General features: G+C 49.7%; 2 protein-coding genes across 2 annotated transcripts; one reads left to right on the forward strand and one right to left on the reverse strand.

Moving 5' to 3' along the window:
• The first annotated feature begins 53 nt into the window (after positions 1–53).
• FSCN3 (fascin actin-bundling protein 3) lies at positions 54–5,373 on the forward strand. The gene is made up of 6 exons (XM_028104980.2): positions 54–194; positions 1,216–1,912; positions 2,248–2,366; positions 4,053–4,212; positions 4,692–4,862; positions 5,168–5,373. The coding sequence occupies exons 1-6, from the start codon at positions 54–56 to the stop codon at positions 5,371–5,373; spliced, it is 1,494 nt and encodes a 497-aa protein (XP_027960781.1).
• Positions 5,374–10,680: 5,307 nt separating this feature from the next.
• Positions 10,681–14,964, reverse strand: PAX4 (paired box 4). Its single transcript, XM_088018374.1, has 10 exons — positions 14,952–14,964; positions 14,433–14,563; positions 13,925–14,140; positions 13,550–13,625; positions 12,834–12,959; positions 12,541–12,623; positions 12,120–12,189; positions 11,573–11,628; positions 11,157–11,298; positions 10,681–10,856 (listed from the first exon to the last, which is right to left on the reverse strand). The coding sequence occupies exons 1-10, from the start codon at positions 14,962–14,964 to the stop codon at positions 10,681–10,683; spliced, it is 1,089 nt and encodes a 362-aa protein (XP_087874500.1).
• Between the last annotated feature and the right edge of the window lie 3,591 nt (positions 14,965–18,555).

Raw genomic sequence — 18,555 nt, forward strand, 5'->3', positions numbered from 1 at the left:
ACCAGGGGGGGAAGGCTGGGCCGGACGGAGTCATCACCTGCGGTGCCGGCCCCATGGAGGAGGTGGAGTGGACGGGAAGACCCAAGCCTGAGGAGCTAAGGGTTGGGCTCATCAGCTGGGCAGGATCCTACCTCACTTTTGAGGCATATAAGAACACGGTCACTGCTACTGCAAAGGGTTTGGGCCGGAAACAGGTAACCAAGCAAACCTGTGCTGAAGTCATCTTTCCCAGTGGCCGTGTGTGTGTGTGTGTGTGTGTGTGTGTGTGTGTGTGTGTGGTGGCTGGGGTACACTCTTGATCATTGCCAGACCGAGACCCTCCTCCCCCAGGCTTTTGCTCACAGGTCTCCATCGCTCCCTCTCCCCCTGTCTAAACCTGTTCTGAGAGGCAAAGCCTCAGCCCTTGCGGCCTTGCCTTCTCTGGCCGCTTTCTTCCCTCCACCAACACCGGGTGGTTGTGTCATCACAAAGGGGAGAGGTGAAGAGCCCAGGCTGGAAGGCAGGATTGTGGGCATCCGGGGGAGGGACTGCAGGGCCCATGATTCTGTTCGGATTGTGGTTTGGGAATGGGGAACTCTACAAGCCCTCTGGGAGTGTGCGTCTTCAGTTTAGAGACGGATGCAGGCAACCCTGCAATGCTACCCCAGAGTGAGGCAGTAGCAAGGCCCTCGTTTAGAACAGGGTTGATCCCAGCTGAACCAGACAATTGCATCTCAACCGTGTGTGTTCCCATCCTTATCCCTGGAGCCTGGGCCTGCTTGTAAGAGGTCTTGATCTTCTCCTGCCATGCTGGGGAGGTGGGCTTTGGGGAAGGGGCGTGTTAGCTAGCATGCTATCCAGGGGCAACAGTGAGGAAGAGAAAAGTAAAACCTAAACCAAAGCACTTCTTAGAAAAGTAGTCATTGAAGGAAACCACCAAGTAGGAGAGAAGGAGGTTTACCTTCTGTTAGCTGGAAGAGGTAGGCATTTAGAACGTCTCTTGGGATCTTGAGAAGTGCTCTGATTTCAGTAGTAAAGGTCTCCTGCAATCTTTCGATTACTGTTGGATGAGAGGATGGGAGAGCTGACAGTCACCATGGAGGCTGATGTGGAGGGGAAGGTGGTTGGTCCCATGAAGGTTGTAGGGTGATGCTGGGAGTGATGGTGGTAGGACTCCCTGGCCCCGTCGTCTGGCAGTACTGATCTCCTTCCTCTCCCTCCCAACGACGCCTCCAGACCTGGGAGATCTTGGTGAGCAATGAGCACGACGCCCAGGCCATGGTACGACTAAGGGGCTTGCAGGGCCTCTACCTCCTGTGCGAGGCAGACGGCAGTCTGTGCTATGGCCGGCCAAGGACCAGCCACCATGGGTGCTTCCTCCTGCGTTTCCACCGAAATGGCAAGTGGACCCTCCAGTGCATAATTAGCGGCCGTTATCTGGAGTCTGATGGTGAGGATGTGTTCTGCAACTCCAGGGTCCTCTCGGCTTACCACATGTGGACCCCCCGGCCAGCCCTGCATGTCCACGTGATCCTCTACAGCCCTGTCAACCACTGCTATGCCCGGGCTGACCCCACCATGGGCCGCGTCTGGGTGGATGCACCAGTTCCCTGCCTGGAGGAATGTGGCTTCCTGTTGCATTTCCAAGACGGATGCTACCACCTGGAGACCTCAGCACACTTCTTCTTGTCCCACTTAGACCGGCTGGTCCCCCAACCCTCAACACAGACAGCTTTTCATATGCAGGTGCGGCCCGGAGGGCTCGTGGCACTGAGTGATGGAGAAGGAGGCATGTTGTACCCACAGGGCACGCGTCTGCTCCTGGGCCTGGGCTCCAAGCCCCACAGGGGTGAGGAGTGGTTCATCCTACAGCGCTGTCCCACCTGGGTCAGCCTCAGGTCAAAGACTCGGAAGTTCCTCTCCATCATCTATGGCAAGTGCTGGGTCCAAGACAGCTGTGGAGGGAGGGAGAGAGCTGACTGCTTAAAAGAGAAAAATATGTTGGAGATCAGCAAAGATTTTTGAACCTGCTGATAAAGAAGATCCTGGGGTACCAACAGGATTTCTTAGGTCATGGAGCAGGGTGATAAGGCAGGGGTATGGGCTTTAGGGGAAGTAGCTTGGGTCTTCTCCAGGCACCTATGATCCACAGAGGTGGTAAAGGCTGAAGAGGGAAAACAGAGGGAACACAGATAAAGTGTGGAGGAGGGACTGAGACTGAGGGTGAAGCCAGATTCTGACTCCTTCTGACATGTTTTTTCTCTGCAGATGTTGAGGTATGTGCTGCCTCTGAGCACATAACCCCAATGTCCTTGTTCCAGTTTGAATGTGATGATGAGAGCCCTACCTTACAGCTTCGTGCAGCCAATGGCTGCTACCTAGCCCAGGTGAGACATGGGCCTCCTGAGCAAGAGAACCCTTAATCTCTGAGCTCTCCCATTCTAGACATACTTTCTTCTTCTTCAAGGCAGGTGACCAGATGCTGAGGTGAACTGTGGAGGCCTTTGTCAAGTTTCAACCAATGAGCCCGATTTCATCCAATGGGGCCTCTTTAAAAAAAAAGAAAAAGGAACTATATTGAGGCACAATTTATATACAATAAAGTGCACTCATTTAAATGTGCAATTCAATAAGTTTTGACAAATGTATGCACTTATGCATGTATACACAAATGGATACACCTAATCACAAGTTAAAGAATATTTCCATCACCACAGAAATTCCCTCTTGCCCTTTTGTAGTCAGTTCCCCTTTCCCCTTGCCCTCCCCTCTGCCACTGTTACTATTCTGTCACTATAGATTAGAGTTGCCTACTCTAGAATTTCATATAAATGGAATCACAGCGTATTACAGTATGTATTCTTCCTTTCATCAGCATAATGTTTCTGAGATTCATTCATGATCCGTGTATCAGTAGTTTGTCCCCTTTTATTGCTGAGCAGTGTTCCGTACTACTACTCATCAACACAAACATAATTTGTTTATCCACTTGCTTGCTGATGAACACTTGAGTTGTTTCCGGTTTGGGCTATTGTGAATAAAGTTGCGGGACACCTGGGTGGCTCAGCTGGTTAAGCATCTGCCTTCGGCTCAGTTCATGATCCCAGGATATTGGGATCGAGCCCCATGTCAGGCTCCCTACTTCTCTCTCTTCCCCCTGCTTTTGACCTCTCGATCTCTCTCTCTCTCAAATAAATACATAAAATCTTAAAAAAATAAAGTTGCTAGCAACATTTGTGTACAGATTTTTTTGTGGGCCTATATATTCAGTTATCTTAGGCAAATACATGGGGGTAGAAATACTGGGTCACATGATAAATGTGTGTTTATATATTTTTTAAGATTTTGTTTACTTATTTGAGAGAGAACAAGCTAGAGAGAGAGAGAGAGAGAGAGCGCACAAGCAGGGGGGAAGGGCAGAAGGAGAGGGAGAAGCAGACTCCCCACTGAGCAGGAAGCCCAACAACGTGGGGCTCAATCCCAGGACACTGGGATCATGACCTGAGCCGAAGGCAGACACTTAACTGACTGAGCCACCCAGGTGCCCCATGTTTACATTTTTAAGAAAATGTTAAATAGTTTTCTAAAGTGATATACTATTTTACGTTCTTGCCAGTAATGTATGGGAGTTCTAATTGCTCCACATCCTCATCAACACTTATTATTGTCTGTCTTTTTAATTTTAGCTACTCTAATGGATGTGCAGTGACATCTTACTGTGGTTTTAATTTGCATCTCCCTTATAATTAATAATGTTGAGTATCTTTTCATGTGCTTATTGGCCATTTGTATATCTTCTCTGTGAGGTGTCTGTTCAAATCTTTTGCCCTGCTCGGCGGAAGGCCTGCTTCTCCCTCTCCCACTCCCCCTGCTTGTGTGCTCGATCTCTCTGTCAAATAAATAAGTAAAGTCTTTAAAAAAAAAAAAAAGGACGTGAAAGCATAAATCATGCCCTGGGAGGATGAAGAAAGCCAGTGGGTGGGATGTGGGAAAGGGTCTAGGAATAAAAATGATGGGAAGAAAGCTGAGATTTTGTCCTTATTTCTCTTCTCTGCTTCCTGTAATCTCTCCAGAGGCGCCACAGGACAGTGGTGGCTAATGGGCATCCAATGGAGGCTGACACCTTCTTCCGTGTGCACTGGAATTGTGGCAGGATCATCCTGCAGTCTCCCAATGGACGCTTCTTGGGCATCATAGACAATGGCCTGCTGATGGCCAATGCCACCATTCCAGGTGAGGAGAGTGGCCCTCCTGCCAGGTTATTCCAAGTCAAAGATGCTTTCAGAGGGAGCTGGGATATAATAGAAAGAGCACTGGAGTTGGGGGTCAGAAGATTTGGGTCTGTGTATTTGCTGAATCACTGAGTTTTTGTCATCACTTGGGCAAACACTTCTTTGAGCCTCAGTTTCCCTGGCTCCATTACCAATGGAGGTGACATCCAACCTGCCTGCCTCACAGGATTCTCGTGAAGATTAAATAGATTCACACATCTCAAAGGAAGGAAGAATATTGAAACCTCCTGGGCTCCACACTGTACTAAATGCTTTCACAAACATTTTATAAGCACCTAGCCTAAGATCTGGCACATAGTAGGTGTTCAGTAATTGTTAAAATGTTTACAACCTTCTGCAATTAGCATCCCTCTTCCTGCTTCTATCTGGGAAAGCATCTAGAAGCAGCTCATCCAAATAACTCCTTTCTATTTCTTTCAGGCCCCAATGAGGAATTTGGGATTCGATTAGCTAACCGGCCCTTCCTTGTATTGCGAGGTCGTTATGGGTATGTGGGCACCTCCTCAGAGCACGACCTCATGAAGTGCAATATGGATCAGCCCGACTGCATTCACCTGCTGCCCTGCCGCCAGGGCATCTACCACTTCCAGGGTGAGGAGCTCCTCTTCTCTGGCCCTGGGTTCACAGTCTTGTCCTGCCTTAGTCCCAACTCAGACTTCATGGCCTGCTGCTCAGAGCTTACTCATCCAAAGAGGAAAAACAGAGTTTCTCTTTGTTTTCACACTTCAAGGCCCCCAGAATGTGTTGGCAGAGCAAAATCCAGCCCTCCTGCGTTTCCACAGAGGGACCTGCCGACACAGGCAGGGTAGGGGGGCCAGGAGGGCTGGCATGCTTCCCCGGGAGCCTCCGCAGGTGGTACCCCTGGAAGACTTCATCCTTCACCCTTCCCTCCCCAGCACAGGGTGGAGCCTTCTGGTCAATAACATCCTTCGGCACCTTTCGTCCTTGGGGAAAATTTGCTCTCAACTTCTGTATAGAGCTTCATGGGAGCAACTTGCTCACGGTGCTGGCACCCAATGGCTTCTACATGCGATCCGACCGAAGCGGCACCCTGTTGGCAGACAGCGAAGAGATTACCAAAGAGTGTATTTGGGAGTTTTAGGTAAGATCGAGTGGGTCGGGACCAGGAGGTGGGGGAGCAGGCATGGAGGGGCAAGAAAAGAAGAGAAGTGGGTGAGAGTGAGACCAAAGCACACCCGTGGACTAACTGCTGTCCCACAGCCTGATCAACTCCAGACTTTTATTCCAAATCCGTGCCTTTTCTCTCAGGGCTTCTAAACCCAGACTTGCTGGAGAAAGGAGGGGAAATCAGCGCTAGGTTTCTGGCGATTATGCCACACTGACACATGCGTGCAAGCAAGCTTGCAGGGGATAGAATCAGGTGTCCTCATGTGTTTATCTCTCTTCATTAAGATGCAGAGCTTTGCCCCATTTTTAGGGAAGACAGGTAACTTTGGGGCATGCTTTCTAGCCTGTGCACTTTCTATTCCTACACCCCTGGATCCCTGAGTGCTGATGGCTCCCAAATATTCATCTGCAGCTCTCACCCTTCTCCTGAACAATAACCTCCTCTTTCCAACCTCCTGATTGACGACTGACTTGACTTTGTCCTGCCATCCCCTCAAAATCAGCCTCCTCCCCCTCCCTCCCACAGATGATTCTTCTGGCCCTCCCCCATGATTCTTCCGGTCCTCCCCCATGGCCATCTAGGGTATGGCTGTCCTCCCAAATGCTCTGGATCAAGACCTCAACACCGTCTCTCCTTCCTCCCTTTCATTCCCTTTACCAAACTCTGAAAATTCTTGGGTACTTCCTTAACAATGCCTCTTGGGTACTTGCTCCTTCTTAACTACCTTTGCTACCTTGTGGATCCAGGCTTTTCACCCAAAGCCTGCACTGCAATAAGAGCTCCCCAGCAGCATTCCCTGCCTCCAGACCAATCCCATCCAAGCTCTTTTCCACACCAAGTTTGCTTTCTTAAAGTGCTGTCTCTAATCCATCATTCCCTGTTCACACCTCTTCAGGACACCTCACTGTTCTTAGCCCTGTTTCTTCACAGTTGGCCTCGCTTTCCTGGCTTAGAAGGTCATGAGGATGTTGTAGGAAGAAGAGCTTTGCTTTTGTCATCATATAGACCTGGAACCTTGGGGAAATTGCTTTAACATTTCTAGGCCTTGGTTTCCTTATCTGTAAAATGGGAATAATATCTACTTCATAGGGTGGTATGAAGGTTAAGTAGCCATATGAATCTCCCCACTATATATGTTCACTCCTTTCTTGCATTTTCTACTGGTTTTCTATACAAACCCTTTGCTATGGCCAAACTGGAAAAAAAAAATCAAACGAAATTCCACCAGGCTTGTTTTCTTATCTGTTCCATGAAGGGTTTCGATTGAACTAAATTTCTCAGGCTCCTTCCAGGCCTGACATTCCAGTAGTCAATGCATCATAGTGGTTAAGAGCTCATTTTTGGACATTGAACTGGGTTCTAGTTAGGTTTTTATCACTTAAACTTGTTGTTTGATCCTGGAAAAATGAACCTCTCAAAGGTTCCTTACCAATGAAATGGGAATATAGTATCTATCTTGTAGGATTTTGTTGTGTTATGTGAGATAACGATTATAAAATGTGTAGTAAACAGCCTGGCAGCTAGCGCACTGTGCTCTATCAGAAGCCTTCCCTGAACCAGCTGAATTCTTAGTAAATCTCATCTGTTGACTACAATACCCCTTTGAACTCTGAGGCTATTTTTTACACCATTAAGTTGATTAAAAAATAATTTTACAGCATTTTACTATAAATTAACTTCACATACATCTGTGTAATCCATCATCAAACATGGGACAAAACAGGGTGCCTGGGTGGTTCAGTCGGCTAAGCCTCTGACTCTTGATCTCAGCTCAGGTCTTGCTTGATCTCAGGGTTGTGAGTTTGAGCCCTTTAAAAACAGGAAAGAAAAAAAAAGAATGGGACAAATCACTTTATTCTGTCTTTTCCCAGATGATCTTACCAGATTTTCCCTAAAAGCCCAAGATCAGCGAACGATTGACCAAAGATTTCTATTTCCTCTTCTCTTCCCAGGTCAATGGGATGCCACTTATGGAAATCCAAATCCTCCAGGAGAAACTACTGCACAAAACACAACAGGAACCTCAGAGTCAAGATCCTTGAGAATATCTGTTATACAACTTTCCCTACCCAGTTTAGCAAAGCACCTGTTTCGAGCAACAATACACAAAAGGCCACCCCCAAGACCCCTGTGTGCATCTGACTCAGTACAGAATAGGGGTCTGGATATGGGTGGAGACCAAGGACCCAGGCCACTCCAAGTTCTCTCCAGAAGAGGCGAGACCAAATGGTAACCAATTCTTGCATTGATCTTCCCCCATCCCCGCCAGGACTACTAGAATTCTTCCAGTAATCCTATGAGGAGCCATTTTGCCCTGAAGGATTCAGAATCCAGAAATGATTAGATGTCTTTTGGTTTGGAAAGAATGAAGGATTATGGGTCCTATGGGCATAGGGTAATGGTTATGACACACCTTATACCTGGATAGCCTGAAATTTACCAACCATCTCACCTTTGATCTTGTCATTTGGGCAAGACAGGTACTTTCCCCAACACTGCCCACTTTTTACAGGGAGCTGAAGTGACGGTCCCATGACTGGGAGCTCTGACTCAATTCTTCGATTAGAATGCACTGTAACGTCCACTACTCTTTCCATCAAAACAGAGCTTCCACAATGACCATCATTCTCGTACTGTCTTTATAACTTTGGCCTTCATCTAACTACTATTTGCTCTATCAGTGTCTTTACTGACATAGACTCTTAAGTACTTTTATTTAGAAAGGAGTATTTTAAAGGTGCCTGGGTGGCTCATTCAGTTAAGCATCTGCCTTTGGCTCAGGTCATGATCCCAGGGTCCTGGGATCGAGTCCCACATCGGGGGGGGGGGGTCTCTGCTCAGCAGGGAGCCTGTTTCTCCCTCTCCCTCTGGTGCTCTCCCTGCTTGGGGTCTCTCTCTCTGTGTCAAATAAATCAATAAAATCTTTTAAAATAAAAAAAGGAATATTTTAATCACTATCATAAAATGGAAGATGAGAATCACTTGCCATAAATAGAAAGTGGCCTTAAAAATAAATACAATGAAAACAAAGTGATGTTATCAAATCCTAGTTAGATTCCCTCCCCTGCCCAAGGCTCAGAACCTGAGGTTCCCTTTCCCTCTGTTACAAAAAAAGTTAACAACTGTTACAGAAGCACTAAACACTAGGACCAAAATGAAAGCTTTCTCTTCAATGTAATCAGAATTGAAAGGGAGTCAAAAGGGGAATAATTTTCTCATTTCTGACTAAATATTATTTAAAGCAGTGTCTACATGCCTCCTAAAGTGTTCTCAAATACCAACACTGTTGCCTGACCCCCAATTTGGGGAAATTGCACCATACTATAATGCGTGCCTGGTTTTTAATCTGTTAAGAAAAGAAACTAAAACCACAACATGAGAGAGATTCCATTTGCATAGAGGGAAATGACCTCAGGTTTTTGTAAGTATGTTTCTCCTCAAGAGATAGAAAAGAATTCTGTAAAAATTTTAATCTAGTAAGGAAAGCTTGAGAACACTAGAGACCAGGGCATCTCTTTCCTAGAGAACGTTAAGAATAGGCCAAAGATATGGAGAGGAATACACTACACTCTTCAGAGAGATAGGACCTTGGGGGTCATTTAATGCAGAATCTCTTCTTCAGCATCCCATAAATGCATATACAAACTTAGATGCACAATCATGCATGTGCACAGATACACACACACACACACACACACACACACACACACACACACCCCACATAGTCTGTTACCCATATTCCCCACAAGTGGCCATCCATCTTCCACTTGAATGTGCTTGGCCATGGGGCCTCAGCTGGCAGCTCCCTCCATTGCTGACCTCAGTCCTACTGCTGAGTGAATGGCTTGTTCTCAGACTGTACCATGCAGATTGTCATCCCCCAAAACCTCACCCATTTCCCTGGGCAGTCTGTCACCAGGGGCAGGGGCAGAGTGTGCTCCATGACCCTTGGGATTTCATTCGAGAGCTGTGCTGGTCCATAGAACTTTCTGTGCTGATGGAAATATTCTATAATGTTTACGGTCTGATACAGAGCCAGGGGACACCTGTGACTATTGGGCCTTTGATATGTGACTAGTGTGAATGAGGAGCTGAATTGCTCATTTTACTTAATTTTAGTTACATTTATATAGCTACATGTGATTGGTGGCTAGTTGCTGAAGAGCACAGCACTAGAGTATTTGATGATGAGATAACTTCTGGAGGAGTACCCCTCCCAGATGGGAGAAAACAGACTTGCCCCCACTCCTTTTATCCTGCTTTGCACCATCATCATTCCATCCCCAGCTCTTCAAAGGGGAAAAAATTGGATGGGATGAGCCCATCCCTCATTCAAGGTACCCTTTTCTTCACCCCCCTTTCCCCATATTCCTCTCTTTCCCTACATGCTAAGGCTACCCAGGAGGAACCTAGAGATTTATCTGCAGGGAGACAAAATTGAGAAGATTTGGAACTTACTGCCAAGAAGAAGCAAGCAAACCTGCCCCCCGATCATGTATAAAGGGACAAGCAGAGTATGAATAATGGCCTTTCCGCTCTGCTGCTTTGCCAAAAATAATATGCAATTAAGGAAGAAATGTGTATTTTCTTAGATTAAGGAATTATTGTAAATGTTCTTAGATGTTGTAACTATGTAAGAAAAGTTCCTTATTTTAGATCCCCCAAATAAGGGGCGACATCCCATGATGTACCATCAGTGTATGGGTGTGTGGGTGGGTGCACCTGTGGGTGTATGAGCATCCAAACATTAATATAGATACATATATACAGGCATACATATGTAGATATATACACAGATAGATAAATATATGGATTAGACAGATTAAATAGTTACATAGACCTACAGATACACTAAATAGCTGAGACCTAGCTACATACATACATACATAGTTACATATATAAATAGATCATATAGACTAATACATGGATTAGATGGATTGGAAGATAGGGAGATAGATAGGAAGATAAAGATGATAGGTAGATAGATGGACATATAGATAGAGATAGAACAAACTTTATCGTTGTTAAATATAGGGGTGGAGGTATGAATGTTTATGGGAAAAACACCAACAGGAACTACTGCTATTTAAAAAATGTTTTTATTCCTGCCAACTAGAAGCCATTTAAGGCCAGTGTGAGTAGTGCGTGGCCCCGGCCTCTCCAGCCCCTCCAAAGAAGTGCACATCGGAGGTGCAGCAGGGCAGGGCCAGGCCAGGTCCACGGGTGAGGAAGAATCCCAGGAAGGAGCGGGCAGCAATAATGTGCTTGGGCAGGATGATATTAACTCCTCCCCACCCCATCCCCTTTCCACTCTGGCCCTCCGCCCTCATTCCAGGCCTTGCAGGGGTGGGGAGCAGGGCCAGAGCAAGGCCTCAGGGGTACCAAGACTGGCAATGGAGGCAATGGAAGGAAGGGCAAGGGTGGCAGAGCAGGACTGAATCCAGGAGACAGGTAGCCTGTGGGGACAAAGAGAGGGTGAGTTTGGGTTTGTTGCTGTGATCCCACCCCTCAAAGTCACTGGAGGGAAGAGGGACAGACATCATATATATATGATGGATATATATACTCAAATCCCAATCCCATCCCCTTTTCCTGATAAGGCTGTCTGTGGTACTATAGACTCCGGGGGTGCTAGTCTAGAAAGATGTGTCAAGATTCCTTGATGATCCCGACTGAAGATCCGCACCCTCTTGGGGGTCAAGGAGTAAGCCCTCCCCACGCCGTGCATGAGTGAGACTGGGCCTGTGGATTCTTACCCCAGCAGGGCTTGAAAGAGGCTTGGGGTGGGGTGTCACTGAGACACCTGTCTGGTGCTGTCCCCCAGCACAGCTGATAGCAGGAGGGACCCAAGGATTCGAGGGCAGGCAGGACTGCTGTGGGCACACAGCAAGGTAACTGCTAGAAAAAGCAAGAGGACCCCCCCCCCTGCTGTCAGCGATGGCTCCTGTTCAGCAGACCTGGGGCTCTAAGGCTGCCCCCTGCCTCCGGCTGTATCCTGTACAACTCCAGAAGGCACCATTCACACGGTAGACTATGAGGATGGTGCTTTCTGAAATGTGCAGTGTAGGAACCTGGAGCAGTCAGGAATTCTAGCTCAGACCTCAAACTGGGAATGGGAGAAGCAGTGAGCTCTTGTCTTCCCAGTTTACAGACTCCCCTCTCTTCCTGATACCTGTGCAGAAGTGGTCCCTGGGGAGGCACTCGGTAGAGTCAGATCCTGGGAAGCACCTACAAGGTGAGAGCAGATCCACTCAGAAGGAATGCATCTAGGGAGTGGGGAGGAGTGGGGAGGAGTGGGGAGGTTCTAGGAAAGGCAGCAACTTCTGGCAGGGATGGGAAAAGATGGATGCTACCACCCTAAACAGCCTCCTCCTCAAGGCAGAGCCTTGGGAGACTGGGGAAGAAAGATTAAATCTCAGGGATGGTAAACTGGGGACCATGCAGACCTGAAGAACAGAGACTCTGAATGCCGAGTATCTAACACAGGGCCTGGCACATGGAAGATGCCGAGTAAATGTGTAGTGGATGGATGGATGGTTGGATGGATGGATGGATGGATGGATAGATGGGTGGGTGGATAGATGGATAGGTGAGTGGATGGATGGATGGATGGATGGATGGATGGATGGATGGATGGATGCAATGCACGCGTGGATGCATGGAAGAATGGGTGGGTAGGTGAGTGGATGGATAGAAGCATGGATGTGCAGAGAAATCACCTGGAATCTGCATTTCCCACTTGAACTTCTCTTGTCGGCGCCATTTGGCTCTTCGGTTGGAAAACCAGACCTGAGGGAGGGCAGAAACAGCATAGCTGGCTGTGTTCTCCACTTCCCGGCACCTACTGCTCTCACCACACGTTCCTGGTCTAGACCCAGACTTCCTCAGACTTGACGCCCTCCCTCCCTGCTTTGGCCTTTGTTCTCTGTCCCCTTCTTCACCTCAAAAGTTTAGGGTGGGGAAGAGAGGAGAGCAATCAGCTGAAGGAGAACAAGGAGGGTCTTATGTCTGATTTCTGCTACAAACAAATCTGTTTCCACCTTCTCGCCCCCTTCCCCACCTCACCAGAAACCAAAGCCTTCTCAGCACAGACTCTTTCTTCCTGTAGTCTCTGCACACTGTGGGGCAGAGCTCACTCACCCTCACTGTGTCTTCAGGCAGTGAGGTGGCGGCAGCCAGCCTTCCCCGGGCCGCTGAATCAGGATACTGCCCACGCTGGAACTCTGCCGAGATCGAGGCTCGCATAGTAAGGGCATGTGGAGAGAAGCAAGGCCTGGGTCTCCCCCTCAGGCTCCACTTCCACCTGTTACAACCTTAAACTACCCTCCTCCCCAAGGCAGGGCCACCCACAGCCTCCACCTCTCAACTGCGGCATTGCCTCCATGTGTCACACCAAGCACCCGCGAGCCCTCTGTCTGCCCCAGCCCTGGCACCTTTCTCCAGCGCCTCGGCTTGGCCCGGGGAGAAGATAGTCCGATTCCGGTGGCCAGTCCCTGGGTGGGGACCCCGGGGAGCCTCAGAGCCACTATGGGGAGGGTGAGGGACTGGAGCCAAAACAGCTGTAAAGGGGGACAAATGCTTGTGGTCGTTTGTGATAGTGATTCTTCTCCTCAGATGGGGTTCCCCAAGACCCCGGGGCTATGGACAAGGGATGGCATGGGTACAAGAGCAGAGCTGTGCTGGTAGGACATTCACAGCTCCTTGGAGGTTACTTCAGGGACACTGAGTGAGAGGCACAGCCAATGCCATGGTTGGGTGCATGCTTAGTGTTTGGGGAAACAGCCGCAAGGTTGGTCCAGGTTTGCACGATCCCACAGAACATGAAGAGTGTTCTGAGAAGCTGTGCACGAGGAAGAGGGAGGGTGCAGAAGGTCCAGTCCTTCCTCCTCCTTGGCAGATCCTGTGAACCTGAGGACCAAGGGACGTGAGTTCCATTCCAAGACCTGCCAACAGCTAGCTGGCAACCTTGGGTAAGTCACTTCCCTTCTCTGAGCTTCGATTTTCTTCTGCCAGGAGAGAACAATACTCCCTTCCAGGCCCTCCTTATTGTCTTTCTGTGAGGGTGATCCAAGAAAGAACAAGGGGCTTTGCAAACTGTAAAATGCTGACGTTTGCTCTGAGCGTCCCTGGGGGCAGCTCCAAGACCCACCTGGAGACCTGAGCTGTGCCCAGGGCAGTCTCTGGTCCTCCTGGAGCGCCCGCAGGATGCGGTTGATGGAGGAGACCTGGGGGAGTCAGGGTGTTGAGTGGGGAGATGGTGTGCAGACCCAGGGTCACATCCTGAATCCTTACAATATCCCTACAATATCCTTTCTTTCCTCTGTCTGGACCCCCACATCATTCCCAGGGCAGGCTCTTCTCTTCCCAAGCTTTCTCCTTCTCTCTTGTCCCACGACCCCACTTTTCAGAAGAGAGCCCCTCGGCCCAGCCTCCCCAGCCTGGGATGGCCCCACTGTCAAGTAAGAGGGGGTCTTCTCCCCAGACAGCTGGTTTGCCAGCCCCGCAGGGAGGGGAGAGCACTTACACTGGGAGTCTTGTCCTGCGTGCAGAACCCTTCGGCACAGAGCTGGTGTTGGATCTCCCAGGCAAAGAGGGCTGGGCACTCACCCTTCAGCTGGGCAATTCGAGCGACCACAGGGGGTGTGGCCAGACGTGGCTTGCTTCCCCCAATCCCCTTGGGCTCCAAGACACCTGTGCGGTAGTAACGTGCTAGGATCTTGCTCACACAGCCATTAGATACCTGGGTCAGGTGAGAAGCAGGGACAGATGATGGCATGATTGGCAGAGGGTGAGTGTCCCTAGGGCAGAAGGAGACTACAAGGCAAAGTGAGACTTACTGGCCCAGGCCGCAGAGTTGAGCATTCAGCCTCACCCTTGGGAGCCTGAAGATCCCCACCCTGGACCCCAAGAGGGTCTCCCATGAAGTAGCCCAAGCCCCCAAAGCCCTCAGAGTCTGCAACAGCCTCAGACTTGCCTTAAAGAGGGTGCCATGTCCCTGCTTCTTGTTCCCATCCCTGGGTAAACCGTACTACCTTCAGGCTCCGGGAGATGTCACAGGGCCGCATCCCACTGACTGCCAGCCGCACAATCTGCTGCCGGGTGTCCAGGGGCAGGGGCCGGCCGTTCACAAAAAATCCCCCCAGCTGATTCACACTGCTGATCCCTGGGCATGAGAAGGAGGCATCCACACATCTCCCCTCTCCCCAGCCCACCTGCGGCATGGAGGACCCTGTTGGGGAGGATTCCTCAGGCTGCTCCGGTCGGGCTTCCCATCACAGAAAAAGTCCTCACCCCCAGGGTCCCCCAGCTCCCCCTTTCTTTGGGAGGTGGTTCACGGGTGAGTCTTTGCTTTGAGGCCATTAGCGCTGACCCCTGTGATCTCAGAGAAGCAGGTGGAGCAGGGAGGAAGTGCCTGGATGAAGCTCCCCCAGAACACTGGCCAAGGGCATGGAAACTGGTGGCGTTTCCTCCCCTGGAGGGAAGCAGGGACCTGAGATATTGCCTCCCCCCTTACACTAGCCTGTTCTTCCCACTTCTCCCAGGCGTCTTACCATCCTGCGGCATGTTCCAGGCCAATGCTCTTCACAGAAGGGCAGGAACTGGGAAGACTGGGGAGAGCGATTCCTCCTAGGAGCTCCTTCTTTGGTCTTGGGGCTGGATCTGCAATGACCGAGGTTATTTGGGTGAAGCCTCTCGCTCAGAATGGTCTTGGGTTGTAATGTTTTGTGATAGAGGGTCAGGTTTCTAAAATTTGCCAGCAGGTTGGGTGAGAAAATTCAAATTCTCTCTACTTATACCCTTCAGTGACGAACTAACATATCACAGGGCCAGCAGAGGACTGGGTCTTTCTGGATGTCCTGGTAAGGGCTTGGCGGGTGGGTAGGCTCTCATTTCTCACACTTTTCACTGAAAGAGGCTAGGGAAGTAGAAAAGGATTATGCATCCAAATGCTCAGGCTTTCCCTTTTGCAAATGGACCACTGTTATCTCTGACCCCTCAGAGCCTTCTCAGCCCTGGGTGATGTGCTTAGGCTTCCTAAGTTCAGATTCAATAGGGTCAAAACCCAAAACTTAGAATATTCTGCCCAGCCAGAAGAGGGCATCAGTGACCAAAGATCCCATTTGCCCTGGTCTGAGACTAGAGACCAGGTTCAAGGCCGCCTTCACTACCAGGCAGCTCCTAAGCTTAGTTTCTCCAGACCACCAACTAGAAAGCTTTCCTCAGAGCACTTCAGGGAGGGTCTTGCTCCTGATTTTTTTTTTTTTTTATACTCTCCAGGAAGCTCTGGGGAAACATGGGGGCTCAGCTCCAGTCCTGGGCATTGAGGCTCTGGTCCCACCCACTGGAAGTTAAGGATGAACAAGCATCAAGTCTAGGCTTCTCTTGGAAGACACATCTCTTGGTATCTTCTAACATGCTGGGGTTGTTGGTTCCTATTAACTCTGGAGAGTTCTAGATCCTGCAGTTGAAGCAGCTTCGCTCTCAGAGACCAAGTGCCTGGGATCAGACACTCGCTCATTGAACTAAAATTTACGAAAAGCATGTTGAAAGAAGAGAGTGAGGAGCAGAAGAGAGCTGAGGGGCACCTGGGTGGCTCAGTGGTTAAGCGTCTGCCTTCGGCTCAGGTCATGATCCCGGGGTCCTGGCATCGAGCCCCACATCGGGCTCCAAGGAGAGAGCCGCATGCTGACTGATACAGAATAACTTGTGAGCACAAGAGAGTCTCTGAGCAGTAAGGGATGCAGATCCTGGGCCACTGTGCCTTTCTTGCTTTCATCAACAAGTAACAGGAGTAGAAATCACCTCGTTTCTTGCCTAGAACCCTGGCAGGGCTGGAGGTCACCCCAGAAAACAGCTCATGCATAGAACGTTCCTGCAGTAACTATGCCATCCTGGCTTAGCTCATTAATCCGCAATTATTTGCTGAATAAAGTATTAATCATCAGCACATTGCTGGTTGTTCAGGATAAAGGGAGTGAAAATAAAAAGAACAAGGTTTTTGCCCTCCAAGAGATTATAGCACAGCCTGGAAGAGGAGATGGGCACTGGAGAAACAAGGAACTCCCAGAGTATGGAATCCAGAGCTCCTTTTAACTCAGTGGCTGAATTGGCTTATACTTACTCCTGTCCAGGGAGGTAGAGACACGTTCCCCTTCAAGCTCTCATCTTTCCAGAGAGCCAGGAAAGAAGGCAGAGATCTTTCCAAAAAGAAAGTTGAGGCACAGATTGGGGTTCCCACAAATCAGGGGCCACCCAGGGTGTAAAACTCAGGGAGGGTTAGAAGCCAGTCCCTCCCCAGAAGCCAAAATTTCCAGCTCCTAATCCTGGGGCTCTTTCTCTGCCCCCACCCCTGCTTCATGTTTGTGTAATTGCCACCAAAACAATGGGGAGAGAAGAGCCAAGCTGGGAACAGAAAGGGCTCTGCCAGGGCAGGGGGCTGGGGGCTCAGGATATCAGCCAAACCTTTGCTATGACTGAGTGTCCCCTCTAAGTGACCAGAACTCAGAGGAGGAGTGGGGACTCAGGTTCAACATCCAAACCCAAATCATCTCCAAATGTAAAATTCACCAACAGAAACCCCATGCCCAACAGCCACCCCACTCCTTCCCAACATTCATAATAACTCGTCTGATAAAAGAGCTGGTGCTCCCAAGACAGGAAAGCAGGGTAGGGAGTTGGAGGGGCAGGAGGGCGCTAGGCTGCAAAGACAGAGGAGGAGGAGGGAAGTTGGCTTGGCCACACAAAGACATGGAGACGGCTTGGGAGGCAGAGCAGACAATGAGCCTGCAGGTGAGCTACCTGTGTGGAGCCAATGAAGTGGGCGCTTCAGTGGGAGGGTCTCAGTCTCCTAGGCTGGGCTCCTGAGACCCCTGCAGGCTCCAGGGCTGATGGTGGTCTGGTCCTAGTAACAGCCTCCTCTCTGCTCCTGCTTCAGTCCTGCCAGGGGGTCCAGAGCTACAGAGAGCCCGTGCTCAGGAGAAGAGGGCAGCCTTCTGGGAGCAGGCAGTGATGTCACAGGCCATGAGCAGAGGAGAGAGGAGGAGGGAGGTGTGCACGGGGCTGACTGACACCGGCCCTGAGGCAGAGCAAGCCACAGCCAGTGACCCATTCTGCCCTTCCACGGGTAGTCCTCAGAGCCCACCTGGTGTCCACCTGCCACCCTAAGGCAGGTATAGAGCCATGTCTCGTACAGGCCCCCTGGACCCCAAGTGCACCCGCTCAGGGTCCAGGACTCCTGAAAGGAATGGGGAATATGGAAGATGGGGGAATTTCAAGCTGTATCCTCAAGACTTTGAATGCACAGAAGCCCAAGGGTGACTTCCAGAACCTCAGACAGCTGCCCCCAGCCAGTGCACATGCCAGGGTTTTGGGGTCAACTCCTGGGTCTTATGTGTATTACAATAAAAGATAAATGGGTATATAGACTCATACCTAATACTGGCCAAATTGGCTCTAAATCTCTGAGAGAATGATGGTCCATGTAGAAAAGCACGTGTCACATAGCACCAGCTCTCTCCACAGAGCGTCTTCACCAATTCTCCAAGTGGCTCCTTGACTGAGGTGACACCAAGGATGAATTTTTGCCTAGAAATAGGGGCACCCTGGGCTATAGAACCATGGCAACAGTGGTGGTGGTAATGAGCCTCTAAGGGTAGTGAGGATGCCAGTGGGGTGTTTATGAGGAGGTGTGCAGATTGGTTGTCGTTCTTCTATCTCCAATGTTATCAGGCTCCATTACACTAGGGATTTGGTGCTTTTGAACTCTATGTTATGAATGACACTCCTGTGCCCACAAAGGAAACCACAGTTTATCTGGATCATTGTTGGGGTGGGGAAACCAGTAGCTGGCTAGGTGGTTCTTGTGGAATGGGGTGCTGAAGGTGAAACATAGCCCTAGCGATGGAAGCTTCGTTACCACCATGGTCTTGGGCAGATCCTTCATGAAGAATCCAACATGGAAAGTCCTTTGGGTCCATTCCATACCTTGGATTCTGTGAAACGCTCTTAGAAGTCAGGCTGAAAGTAAGCAGGGTGTAGGGCAATAAGACTAGATCCGGAGGGTGGAAGAATGGATTTCACTGGTAAATACTTTGGTTTGGGGGGCATTGGGAGTGTGTGTTGTACATTCAGCTTGATCCTAGGGTTGAGAACCCC

This window comes from Eumetopias jubatus, unplaced genomic scaffold (assembly GCF_037043125.1).
Source record: "Eumetopias jubatus isolate StellerSeaLion01/CBP00866 unplaced genomic scaffold, mEumJub1_p1.0 scaffold_14, whole genome shotgun sequence".
Classification (NCBI taxonomy): Eukaryota; Metazoa; Chordata; class Mammalia; order Carnivora; family Otariidae; genus Eumetopias; species Eumetopias jubatus.